The sequence below is a fragment of the Somniosus microcephalus genome, chromosome 13 (genome assembly GCF_052327205.1).
Source record: "Somniosus microcephalus isolate GS21.2 chromosome 13, FLI_Smic_1.0, whole genome shotgun sequence".
Taxonomy (NCBI): Eukaryota; Metazoa; Chordata; class Chondrichthyes; order Squaliformes; family Somniosidae; genus Somniosus; species Somniosus microcephalus.
Genome location: NC_140999.1, coordinates 181,239,073 through 181,259,512, shown reverse-complemented (window position 1 = coordinate 181,259,512; position 20,440 = coordinate 181,239,073). Strand labels below are relative to the sequence as shown.

Here is a 20,440-nt window from a genome sequence, read left to right as displayed (position 1 = left end):
CTTTGCGCCTCGTGGCGCTAACGGGCCGCAAAGCAACTAGCGCCCGGGCGAGGCGCCGCTAACGCCTCCCGCGAAATTCAGCAGGGGGTAAGCAGCAGCAGTAGCAGGTAGCGCCCTGCAGTGCTGCGCCTCCGGCTGCAAACTTGGCTCGCGCCCCGTGACCTGCCGCCGGACGCTATGTCCGACAGGGTCAGGGTGCCGTGTTTGCGGCTGGGGCGGCGATAATTAAAGGTCAGGTGCCGGGTGGCCATCTTTTTTTGGGCTGCCTGGCAGCACCCGTCCCCTCTTGTCTCCTGCGGGGTGCCAGCCACGGTCCATCTTTTGCCGGCACCCCGCTCCCCGGTGGTCGAGCAGGGCCCCGGTGCGCTAGGCCCTTCCCCTTTAATCGGAGGATGGAGGCCTGCAGTACCGCGGCGCTACGTGCCGACGCGCGTGGAGCTGCTGCACGTAGCGCTGCGATATTCAATGGGAGCGCCCCAAAGGGGAGGAGGAGCGCTTCCAGTAGCCTCGCCTCCTGCTTGGGGCGCTACCATTGAATTTCGGGTGCAGGGATGCTAACTTTTTCGGGGCGATAAAAGTGCCCCAGCGAAGTTATTGCCCCAAAGGGGACACGAGCCCCCTTTTTTGCCCCCTAGTTCTTTAAAACCCAAGATCTCTCCTGGGCAGTGCAGCAAAACCCGAGGATCCCCACAACCCGTCCCAAACCCCAAATTCCTTTCCCGGTGCTGTCAAAGCCCATCCAAATTCAGCCGATCTTCAGCCCACCTCTCTCTCCGCAGTACGACCAGAGTCCAGTCCCCCACCTTCACTGCGCCCATTAATCTCCTCCATCCCTGTCCTCCTAAGCAGTGGATAACTTTCTCCATCTTCCTTGAATCACAATCACAGAAACCCCACAGTGCAGATAGAGGCCATTTCGGCCCATCGAGCCTGCACCGACACATATCCCACCCGATCCCCGTAACCCCTACACCAACACATATCCCACCCTATCCCCGTAACCCCACATATTTAATCCCCCTAACACTAAGGGTCAATTTATCATAGCCAATCATCCTAACCCGCACATCTTTGGACTGTGGGAGGAAACCGGAGCACCCGGAGGAAACCCACGCAAACACGGGGAGAATGTGCAAACTCCACACAGACAGTCACCCGAGGCCGGATTCGAACCCGGGTCCCTGGCGCTGTGAGGCAACAGTGCTAACCACTATGCCACAATGTTTCTTTAATTACACATGCATAATTAGATCCTCGGCCCATGGCTCCACTGACCTCTGAACTCCTCACTCAAGAGCCATTTCCAACTGCAATCTCCAACTAGATCCAAACTTAAGTTGTGCCTCTAGAGAGCTGTTTGAGTTGTATAACACATTGGAGTGAAGTGCTAAGTGGCTACAGATTTGTCACAATTCGAAGTGATGAATTAAAGAGCACCAAATTGACACAACACTGAAGGTCACTGGCATGGCAGGAGATGAGGGCGGGGTTTCCTCCTGGAGCTTATTGCTACAAAGACACTAAATAAACTCAGTGCCTTTACATGCTCTGATAATACTTAAAAGGTATTGGGGGAAAAAATTGAGTCACGCCCCCTTTGGGGCGCTAACTTCACCGACCCCGAAGAAATTAGCACCCCCCGCGGCCGAAATTCATCAGTAGCACCCCAAGAGGGAAGTGGGGTGCTACTGGAAGCACCCCGCCTCCCTCTTGGGGTGCTGCGAGGGAATATCGCGGCACTACGGAGCAGTATTGCAGGCCTTCCTCCCCTTCTTAAAGGGGAGGGGCCTTGTGCAACGCGACCCGGGGCCCAGCTGGGCCACCGGGATCGGAGTGCCGTCAAAAGAGCCCGGCACTCAAGAGAAGTGCCGGGCTCACGGAGCACAGCTGACATTCCGCAGGGGGGGGGGGGGGGGGGCGAGCTCAGGAGGCCGGGGACGGCAACGGGGGCAGGTGCTGGCAGGTGGCCAGCAACAAAAATGGCCGCCTGGCGCCTCGCCTTTAATTAGCGTCGCCCCGGCCGCAGATAGGCCCCCCTGATCCCGTTGGTCATACTGTCCGGCAGCAAGTCAGGGGGCGCTACCAAAGATCGCGGCCGGGGAGTGAGCGGGGCGCTGCGCGCGGCAATGACGTCATCGCTGGAGGCGCAGCGCCGTGGGGCGCTAACTGTTACCGCCGCCAACCTCCCGCTGAATTTCGCGGGAGGCGTGGCAGCGCCTGGGCGCTAGTTGCTTCGCGCCCTCTTAGGGCGCTAACAGGAGGCGCAAAGCAACCGAATTTCTCCCCCATTCTCTATAGATGCGATGTGTCAGTCGGGTTAACATACCTTAAGGCGCGGAGGGCGTGTGGTTTGAGAAACGGTCACCTCGCCCCACGCCATCCTTAAACACGTCAAAGCAAACAGCTGACATTAATTACAATCGGCTGACCTTAATCAGGAACTTTCTCCTCAGCTGATTGGGCGACGGAAGCCCGTCTGCAGTGATGTCGACCGGTTTGGTCAGCAGCATGTCGCCAAACGCCTTCTTGAAAACGTTGGCCATGTTTCGCTGTTGAACGATACTGCAGTGGTCTTCGATGGATAAGATTACGGGATACCTGCCGGGTAATCCAGAGCACAAGGGTAAGATTCCAAGATTGTTGGCACACACGCACACACGAGCGCCAGGAGCTTGGCTGATCCAAGGGAGATCGCGACATCTTCCCGAGCCACCTCAGGTCACACTGAATGTTGCCTCGTCTCTCACACTCCAGCTATTGAGTCCCACCGACACTGCTGCCAATTTCTTCTACCAAGCCCTTTGACCATGGCTACTAAATTAGTTCAACACAGCTGCCAAACTCTTTGTAGCACAGCTTATAGAATCGCAATCGGCAGAGGACTAACTGGCTTTTAAAGTAAGTCGAAAGATCTTGCATTGTTCCACGGAAGCTCAGCGTAAGCTCGAGGAACAGCACCTCATCTTTTGATTAGGCACTTTACAGCCCTCTGGACTCAACATAGAGTTCAACAATTTCAGATCATAACCTCGGCCCCTATCACATATATATGTATTATAGAATAATTGGTTTTTTTTTAATCCACACTTTCATCAGGCCTTTTTTCTTCCCTCCCACATGACAGCTGTCCATCATTCTGCCAGCGCTATTCACACTATCGCTGACCTTCCCTTTTGTTCTTTCATTCCCTCCCCCTTTTCCCAGCCCCTACTTGCTTTAAAATCTATTCCCTTTCCTGCTTTTTTCCAGTTCTGACGAAGGGTCTTCAACCTGAAACATTAACTCTGTTTCTCTCTCCACCGATGCTGCCCTGGCCTGTTGAGTTTCTCCAGCGTTTTCTGTTGTTACTTCGAAAGATCTTCTGCCCGCCACAGGCAATACAGGACTGTTATCTGAACGAATGCGAGCGATATTTTTTCTGCCCTCTGTGTCTCTTGTCTGAGTGCAGCAAAGGCGGACTAGCTTCCAAGGCACCCCGTCGATGCCACGCTAGACACTTGTGTGGGTGTGATGCCTCCGTACAGCAGCATGCTTGAGATGAGGGGAAGCAAACTGGTGTGTCACCCTACATTGGTCACAGCAAGATAATTACAGGCGAGGAAGGTCCTTTGACCCATCTTAGCTCATCCATCCACAATAACCCTTAAGTCTCTCCACTGAGGCATCCAAGTGGATCTTAAATGATTCCGGGGTCGTTGTATCCGCTACTCTATCCGAGAGTCCGCTCCAAGAGTGAGTCACTCCACGGTGTGAAGAAAAACGTCCTGATATTAGCCCTAAATTTGACTTTTTACTGGTTTGAATTTGTGACCCCTTGTCCTACTCTCACATTTTAAAGTAATTTTCTACATTTACCTTTTCAATATCGTTTATAATCTTAAATACCACGATACGAACACTTCTCAGACAACTTCCTTGCAAGGCTGAAGAGCCCAGGATTCTCCAGTCTTTCCTCGTAACTCACACATCTGCCTTACATAGAACTACACAGGATGTACAGCACAGAAACAGGCCATGCGGCCCAACTGGTCCACGCTGGTGTTTATGCTCCACACGAGCCTCCTCCCACCCCTCTTCATCTCACCCCATCAACATATCCTTCTATTATTTTCTCCCTCATCTCCTCCACAGTTATCAGCTGTGGCTCAGTGGGTCACACCCTCGCCTCTGAGTCAGAAGGTTGTGGGTTCACAGTCCCACTCCAGAGACTTGAGCACATAAAACTAGGCTGACACTCCCAGTGCAGTGCTGAGGGAGTGCTGTACTGTCGGAGGTGCCGTCTTTCGAATGAGACGTTAAACCGTGGTCCTGTCCGCTCTCTCAGGTGGATGTAAAATTTCCCATGGCGCTATTTCGATGAAGAGCAGGGGTGTTCTCCCCGGTGTCGTGGCCAATATTTATCCCTCAACCAACATAACAAACAGATTATCTGGTCAATATCACACTGCTGTTTGTGGGAGCTTGCTGTGCGCAAATTGGCTGCCGCGTTTTCCACATTACAACAGTGACTACACTTCAAAAAGTACTTCATTGGCTGTAAAGCGCTCTGAGATGTCCAGTGATCGTGAAAGGCGCTATATAAATGCAAGTCTTTCTTTTTTATCTAGCTTCCCCTTAAATGCTATTTGCCTCAACCACTCCTTGTGGTAGCGAGTTCCACATTCTAACCACTCTCTGGGTAAAGAAGTTTCTCCTGAATTCCCTATTGGATTTATTAGTGACTATCTTATATTGATGGCCTCTAGTTTTGGAACTCCCCCCGCAAGTGGAAACATCTCTATGCCTACCCTACCGAACCCTTTCATAATTTTAAAGGCCTCTAATTGGTTACCCCTTCGGCTTCTCTTTTCTACAGAAACAAGCCCCCGTGCACCACATCCAGGGCTTCAATGTCTCCCTTGCGTCTCATTGGCTGGAAGTGGACCTACTCAAGCTGCTGTCTGACCAGGGCACTGTACAGTTTGATCATAACTTACTCTGACTTCCATTCTACTGTATTACCTACAAAGTTCAACATTCTATTGGCTTTGCTGATTGTTGCTCTGCATTGGTTGGACGTATTGAGTGTTGTGACCAATGCACCCACTTTATATGCTCGAAGGTAGAATTTCAGATCGGCACATCTCACGTTCAAAAGCTTAATCCACTTGTACTACAGGGTGTTTCCCCTGGCTGGGGAGTCTAGAACCAGGGGGGTCACAGTCTCAGAATAAGGGGTCAGCCATTTAGGACAGAGATGAGGAGAAATTTCTTCACTCAGAGGGTGGTGAATCTTTGGAATTCTCTACCCCAGAGGGTTGTGGAGGCTCAGTTGTTGAGTACATTCAAGACAGAGAGCGATAAAAAAATTTATATTAAGGGAATCGAGGGATAATGGGAATAGTGCAGGAAAGTGGAGTTGAGGTGGAAGATCAGCCATGATCTTACTGAATGGCGGAGCAGGCCCAAAGGGCCAAATGGCCTACTCCTGCTCCTATTTCTTATGTTCTTCTAGCATGTGCTATTGTTACATAGGTGTTAAAATCGGTTATTACGTGCGTAGAATTGCACACTGAGGAAAGCATCATGTTAATATGAACTTCATCAATCAGAAGTCCTACCCACTGATGTTTTGAAGAGCTTAGGAAAAAAGAAGGATCAATATTCTCTGTGGTTCGATGTACAGACGACCAATTTCACTTCCAAATTGGCGAAGCACTCGACACGTGTGAGAGGATCTCAGGTCCCAACCTTAAAGAGCAGAAAACAGGAGCAAGCCGAGAACTCCCTCAAGAAACATTCTGAAGTTATCTTGGTGTAATGCTGTACGGTATTGGAGGTAATAGAGCTGCCTTTGAATGCCTGCAGAGTATCTCACACAACAGTAGCAGTGTTTAATGAGCCATCAACATCGGGTGCTTGAAATCTGGATTGGAGCCTAATGGCGTACTTAAAAACTGTGCTTAAACTGTGGAGGGGATATCGTCATAGCAGCAGCAAGGGAAGTCAGCCAGCAAACTCAAAACAACCACCAACAGAGATATTGGACTGAAGGAGGCCAGTTTTTATTACTAATGGACTTGATCACCTCCAGAAGAGGCAAGTAAATGATGACTTTTGGACATTTTTTTCCACCACAGATGTTGACAATCATTTGGTCAGGTGGCACAGCGATGGAATGAACTGGAAGGTCAACCCACATTGTGAAGTCGAGGCATGAAGGTTCGATCTTGATCTCTCCAATCTCTTGGGTCAGGGTCTCAGCCACACTGCTGTGGGGGAAGGTGGTGCATATGGAGGTCAGGAAGTAGGGCAAAATTGGAGACGACTTCTCAATAGGCTCAGATGACTAAAGAGCAGCAATGGGGATAGCTGTACCTCCTACAGATGCCAAAGGTCAGGGGGATTTTACACAGAACAAAAAAATAAAAATACTAGAAAGATTGAAAATAAATCACAATGAAAAGAGAAAAAGAAAATGGAATGGTCAGCTTTTCACCACTTTGAGCTGATATGCACAATACCAACAGGAGACTATTAACTCCAAATGGACAAAATGGCTGATGTAATAATGTTGCTGGTCGAGTGATTCTGCTCATGTTTAAAGGGAACGACGACACAAGGAGATTATCATGATAACAAAAGGGGATCTTACTCTGAAGTCACAAAGGCATGTTCCTTGATTGTAGTCAGAACGTCATTAAATTTGATTTTTGAAGTCAGAGTGTGGCCATGGTAGATAACTGGCATTCCCTCAGGTCCATCCCAGCAATCCACTGTAAGAGAGGTTACAATTGGTTCATTATCTGTATAAACCTGTTCCAAACACGTATTGTGCTCCCCTCACTCATTCACATTGCTGACTACATCAATCATCCCGTGCACCTACGTCTCTACTAAACTACCAAATTCTTAATGGTATAAAGGCGATCTTCATTTTATTCTGAGTAAATCTCTTCCACCCCCCCTTCCTCCTCTCCTGAAGGTGCTGACTCTAGATGGAGTGCCCAATACTTCATCCAAATGGTCAATCTTCAGACGTAATCCTCAATTCATGTCATCAGTCTATTCCACCACGGGAGCCTATCACAGTTGAGCTTTGTCGTCATCTGATGTCCACACACTTGCTCTTCCCAGCAGGGGCCGGTGGACACCAGACAGAATTGGGAATGCGGGCCGGGAGATGATTACTCCCGGTCACCATTGAGTGACCTCAACTGGGCAGTGTGACCATCAGAGGAGGGCCGGATCAGGCTCGGCTGCGATGTCCTCTAGGGTGAAAAAATGGGCCTGCTGACACGGACTGTCGAGGCTCACGCCTAAAGGACACCCACTTTGGTGAAGCAGTGGAAGGTGCTCAGCACCCAAGCACAAGCCAGTGCCATCAAGAGACAAGACGAAGAGGGAAAAAAAACAACTTTTAATTGTAACTATCTTATAAAATAAATTCCTTCTTTTAGATCCAACCCTCTAAAAGCTCCAGACAGAAAATGCCCACCACTGAAATGTTTCTTTGGTGGGAGGTCAGACCACCAGACTCAAGTCTTTGTCTGCCAATCTATGTCCTTAATCAACTGAACACAAATGGGTGCATTTTTTGCATCAATGGTCCCTCTAATTTTTTTGGGGCCCACACGGCCCCTTTAGTGGGCTGCGCGGACCATTCAACATACCGCGCGCGCACGGTTTTTACATTGAAAAGCCGGCAAGCCAGCTCTGCGGGATCCCTGGAGCGCTGCACCCGCCGCACAGCTTACAGCGAACGTTGGTCTGCACGCCTGCTGAGACACTTTTCTTACATCCTCTGAGCTAATTTGGAATTTAGGTTATGCTATCTGCTCAAGTCTGCTGGAAACTGGTTTTCAATTTAAAAAAATTAATTACTCAAGACACTTAGGGGGAAAAATTTGGTTGCTTTGCACCTTCCGTTAGCGCCCCGGCCGCAATCTTCAGTAGCGCCCCCTGACTTACTGCCGGACGCTATGTCCGATGGGGTCAGGGGGGTCTACCTGCGGCCGGGGCGGCGCCAATTAAAGGTGAAGTGCCGGGTGGACATTTTTGTTGCTGGCCGCCTGCCAGCACCTGCCCCCTCTCTGCCGTCCCCGGCCTCCTGGCCCGCACCCCCCCGCGGAGTGCTTCCAGTAGCACCCCGCTTCCCTCTTGGGGCGCTACCACTCAATTTCAGCCGCGGGGGTGCTAACTTTTTCGGGGTGCTAAAAGTAGCGCCCGGCAAAGTTAGCGTCCCAAAGGGGGCACGGCTCAATTTATCCCCCTTAAAACCAGCAGTGAGATAAGGCTCTCATGCCATCGGTCCAGGCTGGGCTGAGGCTCAGATCCCCGAGGTGATGAGACAATGTGCTAAACCATTACTCTCCTCTTCTCTATCTGTCCCACCAGTGATATCCACCTGATGGATTCTGCTGCTCGCTCAAATAATTCATACGCGCCACACGAAGACATTTTGATTGACTTACATTCAATACACCGGCACCCCATTCTCAGGCAGCGAGCATAGGCTTCCAACGAGGACTCGCTGGAAAACTGATCCCCGGTTAGGTAGCTGCAACAGAGATAGCAGTAGTCAGGGATGGCGTGTGTTGGCAGGTTGATAGTCAGGCAGAAACGTTCACAGTTGATGGACGTAGAGGGGGGCGATCATTCCACAGGCAGTGGATTCAGTAACACAGCGAATCTCAAATGGCACATTATTCATTCAACAGAGTTTTTCTTTTAAATGAATGGACAGCGCATATTCATTCATTCACCACAGTGGCTGAAAGTGACCAGGCCCTTGGCTGCCAGATTCAGGCCTCTCGCAAACCTTGTGTGTGTACGATTGCGATGAGAGTGCTGGATTAGATGACACCACGTGCACTACACAGAAATGCCTCAGTACCACCACAGCCAGCTGTTGCACTGGTAGTCGAGTCACCATAACATGACATTGATGATACTGCTGCTCAGGCCAGTTTGCCTAAGCATTTTTATTTGATCGCGGGAATGTGGGTGACGCTGGCAAGGCCAGCAGTTATTGCCCATCCCTAGTTGCCCTGAGAAGGTGGCGGTGAGCCGCCTTCTTGAACCACTGCGGTCCGTGTGTGGTGATAGTGCTGCCGTGATATCATTCGGTCGAGGTGTCAGTGGAAAGTGACAGCTGTGGAGATTTTGTTTTTGAAAATGCAGCTGAAATTTCAACTGCTATCGTTGATCCTTCCCAACAATCTGAATTTCTGCTGGCTTGGATAATTATCTCATTGAAAACTATAAAATTCTTAGAGGGCTTGACAGGGTGGATGCTGAGAGGCTGTTTCCCCCGCCTGGTGAGTCACAGAAACATAGAAACATAGAAGGTAGGAGCAGGAGTAGGCCATTCGGCCCCTCGAGCCTGCTCCGCCATTCAATGAGATCATGGCTGATCATCCAAATTCAGTACCCTGTCCCTGCCTTCTCCCCATATCCCTTGATCCTTTTAGCCTTAAGAAATATATCCAACTCTTTTTTGAATATATTTAATGAACTAGCCTCCACCGCCCTCTGTGGCAGAGAATTCCACAGGTTCACCACTCTCTGGGTGAAGAAATTCCTCCTCATTTCAGTCCTAAATGGCTTACCCCTTATCCTTAGACTATGACCCCTGGTTCTGGACTCCCCGGCCATCAGAAACATCCTTCCTGCATCTAGTCTGTCCAGGCCTGACAGAATTTTATAAGTTTCGATGAGATCCCCTCTCAATCTTCTAAACTCCAGTGAGTATAAGCCCAATCGGCACAATCTCTCCTCATACGTCATTCCTGCCATCCCAGGTATCAGCCTGGTGAATCTTCGCTGCACTCCTTCCATGGCAAGAACGTCCTTCCTCAGGTAAGGCGACCAAAACTGCACACAATACTCAAGGTGCGGTCTCACCAAGGCCCTGTACAACTGTAGCAAGACATCCCTGTTCCTGTACTCGAACCCTCTTGCTACGAAGGCCAACATACCATTTGCCTTCTTAACCGCCTGCTGCACCTGCATGCTTACCTTCAGCGACTGGTGCACAAGAACACCCAGGTCTCTTTGCACTTCCCCTTCTCCCAATCTATTGCCATTCAAATAATAATCTGCCTTCCTGTTTTTGCCACCAAAGTGGATAACCTCACATTTATCCACATTATAGTGCATTTGCCATGTTTCTGCCCAATCACCCAATCTGTCCAAATCGTACTGGAGTTTCACGACATCCTCCTCGCAGCTTACCCTCCCACCCAGCTTTGTGTCGTCTGCAAATTTGGAGATATTACATCCAATTCCCTCGTCCAGATCATTAATATATATTGTGAACAGCTGGGGTCCTAGGACCGATCCTTGCGGTACCCCACTAGTCACTGCCTGCCACTCGGAAAACGACCCGTTTATTCCAACTCTTTGCTTTCTGTCCGCCAACCAGTTCTCTATCCAAGTCAATACCTTGCCCCCAATCCCATGTGCCTTAATTTTGCACGCTAATCTCTTATGTGGGACCTTATCGAAAGCCTTCTGAAAGTCCAAATACACCACATCCGCTGGTTCTCCCTTATCTATTTTACCAGTTACATCCTCAAAAAATTCCAGTAGATTAGTCAAGCATGATTTACCTTTTGTAAATCCATGTTGACTTTGTCCGATCCTGTCACTGCTTACCAAGTGCTCTGCTATTACATCTTTTATAATAGATTCTAGCATTTTCCCCACTACCGATGTCAGGCTTACCGGTCTATAATTCCCCGCTTTTTCTCGACCACCTTTTTTGAATAGTGGGGTAACATTAGCTACCCTCCAATCCATGGGTACTGTTCCAGAGTCTATCGAGTTCTGGAAGATGACCAGCAATGCATCCACTACCTCTAGGGCCACCTCCCCAAGTACCCTGGGATGTAGACTATCAGGCCCTGGGGATTTATCGGCCTTTAGTCCCATCAATTTTCCCAACACCACCTCCCTACAAACACTGATCTCCCTCAGTTCCACCCTTTCATCAAGCCCTATGTTCCCCGGCATCTCTGGGAGGTTATTTGTGTCCTCCTTTGTGAAGACAGAACCAAAGTATGAATTTAGTTGGTCTGCCATTTCTTTGTTTCCCATTATAAATTCCCCTGATTCTGACTGTAAGGGACCTACGCTTGACTTCACCAATCTTTTTCTCTTCACATATCTATAAAAGCTTTTACAGTCAGTTTTTATGTTCCCAGCTAGCTTACTCTCATATTCTATTTTCCCTTTCTTCATTAATCCCTTTGTCCTCCTTTGTTGAATCCTAAACTGCTCCCAATCCTCAGGATTATTGCTTTTTCTGGCCAATTTATATGTTGTCTCCTTGGATCTTATGCTATCCCTAATTTCCCTTGTTAGCCACGGTTGAGTCACCTTTTTTGTTTTATTTTTATGCCAAACTGGGATGAACAAATTCTGTAGCTCATCCATTCGGTCTTTGAATGTTTGCCATTGCCTATCCACAGTCAACCCTTTGAGTGTCATTCCCCAATCAATCCTACCCAACTCGCTCCTCAGACCATCGTAGTTTCCTTTATTTAAATTGAGGACCCTAGTCTCTGAGTCACTAGGGGTCATAGTCTCAGGATAAGGGGTCGGCCATTTAAGACTGAGATGAGGAGGAATTTCTTCACACAGAGGGTGGTGAATCTTTGGAATTCTCTACATAGAAACATAGAAGATAGGAGCAGGAGTAGGCCACTCAGCCCCTCGAGTCCGCTCCGCCATTCAATGAGATCATCGCTGATCATCCAAACTCAGTACCCTGTCCCTGCCTTCTCCCCATATCCCTTGATCCCTTTAGCCTCAAGAAATATATCCACTCATTCTTGAATATATTTAATGAATTGGCCTCAACTGCCCTGTGTGGCAGGGAATGCCACAGGTTCACCACTCTCTGGGTGAAGGAATTCCTTCTCATCTCTCGGTGGCATAGTGGTTAGCACTGTTGCCTCACAGCGCCAGAGACCCGGGTTCGAATCCGGCCTCGGGTGACTGTCTGTGTGGAGTTTGCACATTCTCCCCGTGTTTGCGTGGGTTTTCTCCGGGTGCTCCGGTTTCCTCCCACAGTCCAAAGATGTGCGGGTTAGGATGATTGGCTATGATAAAAAATTGACCCTTAGTGTTAGGGGGATTAAATACGTGGGGTTACGGGGATCGGGTGGGATATGTGTCGGTGCAGGCTCGATGGGCCGAAATGGCCTCTATCTGCACTGTGGGGTTTCTGTGATTCTGTAAATGGCTTACCCCTTATCCTTAGACTGTGACCATGGTTCTGGAGGGCTGTGGATGCTGCGTCGTTGAGTATATTCAAGGCTAGGATCGATAGATTTTTGGACTCTAGGGGAATCAAGGAATATGGAGATCGGGTGGGAAAGTGGAGTAAATGTTGAAGATCAGCCATGATCTTATTGAAAGGGGGAGCAGGCTCAAGGGGCCATATGGCCCACTCCTGCTCCTAATTGTTATGTTCTTATAAGGTGACACATGACCCATTGCTGCAATTAAAGCTTAAGCTGCTTGATGCAATAATGTCTGTCCCTCCTGCTGCCCCAGATGTACAGTTCAAACAAGCTTCTTTATATCACCTTTGCATCCAAAGCAGTGTTGCGTCACTTCCTGTTTACAGTCCTATCTCTGTCCCCGATACTGAAAGTGACAGCAACAGGTTCAGCGTTTGATAACAGAGGCTAGCTCACGGAATCTGCTCCTCACTATCACAGCCAGCGGAAGGAGGCATCTTGCACAGTAATAAAACACAAAAGTAGCCTGGCGGGACAAAGGTCCAGCAATGGCCTATAAAGCAACCCACGCTCCCAGCACTGCCCAGTCAGGTCCAGCACGGTGCTGTTTCCTGGGGTCCAGTGCACAGAACCCCTCAAGAAAAATAGCCGCTAACATCGTCAATTTGATCCCTATTCTAGCTGGTCTTAACTGGGTAGGTGGTATGGACGCTACACTTGTCTTCTGCATCCCTGGGCTAGGGAGGGGATAAAAATCAACCAGGGCTCCCCCACTCTTGATCACAATGCGTGTACAAAAAAAGGGACACCAGATGAAGGAGGGTGGCGTTTAGCTATGAAAGGCCTTTGGGCAAGACACTGGATAACAACGTTCCCTTTAAGCCACGCAGCTCTCGGGACCTCCCGCGCAGCAGGCTCGCTGGCTTTTCAATGCGAGAAAACCGCGTATGTGCCTTACAGGGGCCGCGCACCCAAACAAAATAAGAGGGAACATTGCTGGAGAGGCAGCTTGTGCCTGTGGCACTGTACCCTATAGAAGAGAGAGAGAGAGGGGGGAGGGGGGGAGTAGAGTACAGTTTAAGAACGGAAAATTAACTCCAATGGAGAGCCACTGACTAAAATGCACGCTGGTGGCACGGTTACTTAAGAATTCACCAGAAACCTGGCAAAGTGCTTTGAAACAGTTTGATACAAAGGGGGTGGAGCCAAAGACAGCGCTGCTCCCTTCGGTGGTGATTATGGCTGGGTGGGGGGAGGGAAGGCGCGGACAGTCACTCACGTGTTATGAGATGATGAGATCCAGTAATGAGATAGGGGGTTGCTCATCTCTTCCAGGCAGACCTGATCGAACCTCAAATCCCAAATGGCGTTTTCCTTGGAAAACAGGAATGTCAGGAACTGAAAGGATAAGGAAATAAAAGAGTCAAAGGTTTTAAACAACAATGAGCCACCCCCACCTTTACCTCCCTAACACCGCCCCTATACACGGGCTACAACCAGTCTTAGCAAAGGGACCCCAGCAATGTCCCCATCGCTTTACTCCGTCAGCTCCAGTGCAAGACAAGCTCCCATAGAATAAAAAGAAGTACCTGCTCCGTAACAGGTCACTTAAGCTGCAATTATACAGTCACATTCTCTGCTCCCCTGGCACTGAACTTCTCCTCGACCCTCACCTCGTTCAGCCACCATGCTCTTGCCCTCTGGAAGTATACCCAGTTCCCTCTGCTTTGCCACCACCCTGCCCATTAAAAAAAAAAAAAACCTCCTCAGAAACCATCTTGGACCTTGCTTTTGGTTGCCCATCTCGTCCCCTCTCTCTCCATTTAGTTCCTCCGAGCCCCGTGCTCAGAGCCCACTTTCCTCCTCACCGTAACAACTGGAACATCTACCTGCACGTGAGGAGTTGTCACAAAGTGCTTTTAAAAAAAATATAGATGACCCAAGTTCCACGCAGACTACAGCATTGTGAAATCACTCTCGTAGGTTGTACATCAATTGAGCCTTGCACTGTGTGAAATCTAATTCTAATTCGAAGCAAAGCGTGGTAGAAATCTGCACCTCTCGTCCCTCAAAAGGCTGTGGATGTTGGATCAACTGAAACTCCCAAGGCTGCGATTGATAGATTTTTGCTGGGTAAAGGTATCAAAGGATTTGGAGCAAAGGTGGGTCCATGGAGTTGAGGTACAGATCAGCCATGATCTAACTCAATGGCGGAACAGGCTCGAGGGGCTGAATGGCCTCCTCCTGCTCCTATGTTTCAAAGTCACATTTTAGCAGTAGCTCTCGGGGGGGAACGTTAGACCTTTCCATGCGACTCTTTGTGGAGGAAGCATTGCTCCCACCCACTTTCAGAACATTACAAATTAGTCTCCCCGTGTGAAGAGCTTTGCACATGTGTCCCAAGCACATGGGTGCAGAGCTCTGCTGTCGCTCAGTACAATGCACAGTCAGCAGTATAACCCGGGTGAGGCGGCTGAGCGCTGTACTCTATAGAGATAGCAGGGACGCCAGTACCTGGACTACAGAGAGCTGAACTGGGCTCCAGAAGGCATTTGGTAAATTCTTTTGATAAGAGACTGTTAACTAAGGTAGAAGCCCATGGAACTAAATGAAAATCATTGACCTAGTTAGGAAATTGGCTGAGCGGCAGGAGACAGAGTAGGGATAATGGGTAGGTACTCAAATTGGCAGGATGTGACTAATGGTGTCCCGCAGGGATCTGTGTTGGGACTTCAACTATTCACAGTATTTATTAACGACTTAGCTGATGGCATAGAAAGCCATATATTCAAATTTGCCAATGACACAAAGATAGGTGGCAGTGTAGGCAGTGTAGGTGAAAGCATAAAATTACAAAGGGACCTGAAAGGGACCATCGACCTGAAACGTTAACTCTGTTTCTCTCTCCACAGATGCTGCCCTGGCCTGCTGAGTTTTTCCAGCATTTTCTGTTGTTATTTCGGATTTCCAGCATCCGCAGTATTTTGTTATCAAATTACAAAGGGATATCGACAGATTAAGTGAATGGGCAAAACTGTGGCAAATGGATTTCAATGTAGGCAAATGTGAGGTCATTCACCAACAGGGTACTTTCTAAATGGTGAAACGCTAAAAACAGTGGATGTCAAAAGAGACCTGGGGGTCCAGGTACATACATCATTAAAATGTCACGAACAGGTTCAGAAAATAATTTAAAAGGCTAATGGGATGCTGGCCTTTATATCTTGAGGACTAGAATACAAGAGGGTAGAAGTTATGCTGCAGCTATACAAAGCCCTGGTTAGACCACACCTGGAGCACTGTGTGCAGTGCTGGGCACCACACCGTAGGAAGGATATATTGGCCTCGGAGGGAGTGCAGCGTAGGTTTACCAGAATGATACCCGGACTCCAAGGGTTAAGTTACGAGGAGAGATTACACAAATTAGGGTTGTCTTCCCTAGAATTTAGAAGGTTAAGGGGTGATCTGATCGAAGTTTTCAAGACATTAATGGGAACTGTAGGGTAGATAGAGAGAAACTATTTCCGCTGGTTGGGGAGTCTAGGACTGGGGGCATAGTCTAAAAATCAGAGCCAGACCTTTCAGGAGTGAAATTAGGAAACACTTCTACACACAAAGGATGATAGAAGTTTGGAACTCTCTTCTACAAATGGCAATTGATGCTGGGTCAATTGTTAATTTTAAATCTGAGATTGATAGCTTTCTGTTAACCAAAGGTATTAAGGGATATGGGCCAAAGGCGGGTACTGTATATGGACTTAAGTCGCAGATCAGCCATGATCCCATTGAACAGGCTCGAGGGGCACAATGGCTTACTCCTGTTCCACGTACTTTAGGAAATGGCCTGGGTTCTACTCCGCTGTGATTGGAAACTTAAACCACAAAGGGCTGTGCCCACTGCTCCACAACATGGCAGAAGCTTTCCATACAAGGGTGCCACTTTTTCCCAAAGTACTTATCTGCTTTTTTTTTAAATTCTCCTATAAAGGCACCAACTCTTGCTGGGGTTGCCTTTGTTACTTTTAGACTTGAATATTCCAACGCACTCCTGGCTGGTTTCCAACTTTCTACCCTCCGTAAACTTGAAGTCATCCAAAACTCGGCTGCCCGTGTCCTAACTTGCTCCAAGTCCCGTTCACCCATCACCCCTGTGCTCGCTGACCTACATTGGCTCCCGGTTAAGCAACGCCTCGATTTTAAAATTCTCATCCTTGGTTTCAAATCCCTCCATGGCCTCGCCCCTCCCTATGTCTGTCACCTCCTCCAGCCCCACAACGCCCCCGAGATATCTGCGCTCCTTTAATTCTGGCCTCTTGAGCTTCCCGATTTTAATTGCTCCACCATTGGTGGCCATGCCTTCAGCTGCCTAGGCCCTAAGTTCTGGAATTCCCTCCCTAAACCTCTCCTTCTCTCTACCTCTCTCCTCCTTTAAGATGCTCTGTAAAGCCTATCACTTTGACCAAGCTTTTGGTCACCTGTCCTAATATCTCCTTATGTGGCTCAGTGTCAAAATTTGTTTTACAACGCTCCTGTGAAGCGCCTTGGGACATTATACTATGTTAAAGACACTCTATAAATACAATTTGTTGCTGTTGTGGGAAACCTAACCCGCAGGCAGAAAGGCCAGTTCTAGCATCTCAAAGACCATCCAAGTTAAGCTCAGCTAGCACAGCACAGACTGGGGATCAACGTGAAGCCACTCCTGATCTGCACGGCTCGGTACCAGTGGTGTATTTACCCGTTGGGAGGGCGTATTCCTGGGCTTTGCTCGTTTTCAGTAAATCCTGCACTGACGACACAACCTCCCCCCCCCCCCCCCACAAACTCCCAACTATCAGTCCCCCACTTCCTCGTCACTACTTTTAGTGAGGGCTTCTTGCTTACAGCAGGGGTGCTGGGCATCCCATGTGCCTCATTGCTACGGCAACATGGCACGGCCGAGTAACTGAAGCTCACAACTAATAGGATGTGCTTCACCCTTGGCGGTAATCTTACCTCATCGAGGTAGAAGAATGGATCCTCAATCTCCCGAAGAGGGTCTCGGAGGTAATTGAACATGAACTCCCGCACTCGACGGATATCCGTCGCCCACATTTCCTAGACAATAAAAACAGAACGTCGAAACTGTTCACGAATGGTGTACCTCCTTGTAAATCTCACGTTACCGAACATTCAGTCAAGAAGCTCGCGGTGATTACTGAGGCTGAATCAAAGGCTACGTAAACCGCGCTGGAACAGGACAGTGGGTGGGTGGTTCATTAGAACGACTCAGCCTGATTCATGCTGCGACTGATTTTTCCTAATGGGAGACACTTCACTCCCACGTTGCGGTTCCTCTGATTGGTGCTGAACTGCTCCACTGCACACAGAATTGGCGAGCAGCGGAAACCGCGCTCCAATACGTTAGCGCCCGAATACTCGCCCACGAGCCGCCACCCGTGATCATTTTGTCGTTCTCTCGCTCTTGAATTTACATCGGCCTTTACCCCCGCCCCCCCCCTCCCCCATCACTGAAAAAAGGAGAACAACTTGTAAAGAAAAAATAAAATAGGTCAATGCTAACTGGGAACCACCTCAGGGTGAATCTTTATTCTGACAAATCTGGAAAGTATGTGGAGATGACAGGTGCTGACTAGATAATGCATGGCTCAAGAGGCTGTTTTTTTCCTCGGAGGCAGGTGATTACGCTTACCTTCTGATACTCCAGGAGAAATTGCTGAAAATCCTGCAGTGAGACTTGGCTGAGTTCAGGCCTCTCACAGCTCCTATGGAATAGAAAGATCACACAAGTTTTCACCCAGGACAGGCCACCTGGACTAAGCCAGAAGCAGCTGCCGAATCTCTCTGATCACTCCTTCTGGGAGAGGAATTACAGGCTTATTCCCCCTTGCCTGCACTTAATTAAAAAAAAAGAAAATCCCAAAGACTAGTCCAGAACAGCGCGACTTTGCAATCATTTACTGACATGCCAACGGAACAACGCATGGCATGGTGCTGGTGTGAGCAGTGTGGCACTGAGGTGGGTGCACCGGGCAAACTGGTGCTAAAGTGTCAAGTGTTGCATTTTGGAAGGAAGAACGAGGAGAGGCAATATAGATTAAATGGCGCAATTTTAAAGGGGGAGGCGCAGGAACAGAGAGACCTGGGAATTCACACGTAGAGAGATGACATGCTGAAGGTGACATTCATGAAAGAAAGACTTATGAAATAATACTGAGCGTCCTACGGGTGGCGCTGTCCAGGGAGAGTATAAATACTCGGGCACGGGCCCAGCTTGCGCAGGACATTCTTAACAGGAACTAGTGAAGGACACAACTAGACATTCTTAACAGGAACTAGTGAAGGACACAACTAGACCTCCATGTTGTAAAACAGTTGATTAAAGCTTTGTTTAATGCTTAGACCAAGTGCCTAGTAGTTTTCTTATGTCAGAAGGTACAATGCAAGGAGTGGCAAATTGGCAATCAATATAAAATAACAGGGAAGATTTCAGTTTTTTTTTTAAATTCGTTCCTGGGATGTGGGCATTGCTGTCAAGACCAGCATTTATTGCCCATCCCTAGTTGCCCTCGAGAAAGTGAGCCTTATTGAGCCGCTGCAGTCCGTGTGGTGAAGGTACTCCTTGTGCGAGAGCAGCATTGCGATACTGCTGCCAAATATGAGAGACCAAAGTCTGAGAAACTGCTCTAGGCTCTGGCACAGTTCAGGAGGATCTTATTGCCCTTGGAAACTACAGCAATGGTTTTCAAGCTTCTCTGCGTGGGGGGCCACTTTTCTGTGTCGGCAAGAATTTCCCAGCTGGTCTCCAAGGCCAATAGTTTACCGTATTTCTTGAAATATTAGCGCATTATTGACTGACTTCTGGGAACTCCCTGTCCTAACTTCTGAAGGCGGAGGCATACAGCAACAAGAGCTACCGCTGCAGAAAACTTTTGTTCATGTAGTTCCCACCGCTTACCGCGTCCACACTTAGCGCGTTGTATTGGGAAAATGGCGCTAACCGCCATTGCCACTGAAGCCAATTATAAAGGCATTGTTTGTAACACATAAAGTGCCCCCGGCTATTTCTGAGAGATCAATAAGCTTTTCGCACCTCGTTAATGTGCGATTAAGTACGGTCAGCTCTTCGCCCGTGGAGCCGAGTGGCTCAGCACCGCAGGGCCACCGTTTGCATGTGGCTTTAATTGCCATTTCTGCCGGAGACCTGTGAGAAGGGCGCAGCGCCAATCATCGGCAGTAGGTCCCTTGAGCGCCGAACAGAGGTCTCCCATAGGAACTGTACTGGATGCTAGGTAGCACTCTGCGGTCAGCAACGTCCCCGTAAGCCGCACTGCCTCCGGTGCGGCCCATTCAAATGTTTGCGGCATCTGAAATGAAAAATCTGGTGAGCGGCCTGCGCAGGACCTTGCGGTGACTGCGCGGCTTAACGGGAACATTGGTGGTCAGCCTGTTTCAGTCTGAACAGCCCGCTGCTTAAGAGCTGCATCCTTTAAACTCTTGGGCCGACAAAGCAAGGAACCCAGACCAGAAGTAGGCACAGTAACAAAATGTCCCTTAAAGGTCGAGACAGACAAGAGTTTTTATTTCACTGCGTATAGCGGGCAAATCGCGTTGAGATCAACGGGCCCGCTATAAGCGGTGGGGACTGTATCTGTAATATAGCAACAGAAATAGTTGCTAATAAGTCAAGTACCTGCTGACCTGGAAGATACATTAAAGTGTCTCCCACATCACAGTCTCCAAACCGTTTTCAAAGGACTTTGTCCACTTACCTCTGAAGAAAGCGGACTTCCATCTGCAGAGGGGGAAAACAAAGCACAATCAGAAACAAATTATTTTTATATATATAAAAAAAACATATCCCTCCCCCCCCACTCACACTGTCGGTAATGAGAAACCGTACAGCCTGCATACTGCACCAAGAGTACTGTTTAGTGCTGCCCCATCTGTGAGGAATTCCTAAAATAAAAACAGAAAATGCTGGAAATACTCAGCAGGTCAGGCAGCGTCTGTGGAGAGAGAAACAGAGTCAACGTTTCAGGTCGATGACCCTTCGTCAAGAGTTCTCAAGAGTTCTGACGAAGGGTCATCGACCTGAAATGTTAACTCTGTTTCTCTCTCCACAGACGCTGCCTGACCTGCTGAGTATTTCCAGCATTTTCTGTTTTTATTTCAGATTTCCAGCATCCGCAGTATTTTGCTTTTGTGTA

General features: G+C 48.7%; 1 protein-coding gene across 2 annotated transcripts in view; it reads right to left on the bottom strand.

Moving 5' to 3' along the window:
* plcg1 (phospholipase C, gamma 1) overlaps positions 1-20,440 on the bottom strand; it is a 171,071-nt gene that overhangs the window by 49,844 nt on the left and 100,787 nt on the right. For both annotated transcript variants that reach the window (XR_015080675.1, XM_086005717.1), the window contains exons 7-13: positions 20,003-20,025; positions 17,923-17,995; positions 17,226-17,327; positions 13,510-13,628; positions 8,454-8,539; positions 6,635-6,755; positions 2,430-2,598 (exon numbers count right to left, since the gene is read on the bottom strand). Coding sequence is in view for 1 of the 2 variants with exons in the window: in XM_086005717.1 (XP_085861843.1) it covers positions 2,430-2,598; positions 6,635-6,755; positions 8,454-8,539; positions 13,510-13,628; positions 17,226-17,327; positions 17,923-17,995; positions 20,003-20,025 (693 nt within the window). In the remaining variant the exon portion in view is untranslated. The remainder of the gene's footprint in view (positions 1-2,429; positions 2,599-6,634; positions 6,756-8,453; positions 8,540-13,509; positions 13,629-17,225; positions 17,328-17,922; positions 17,996-20,002; positions 20,026-20,440) is intronic.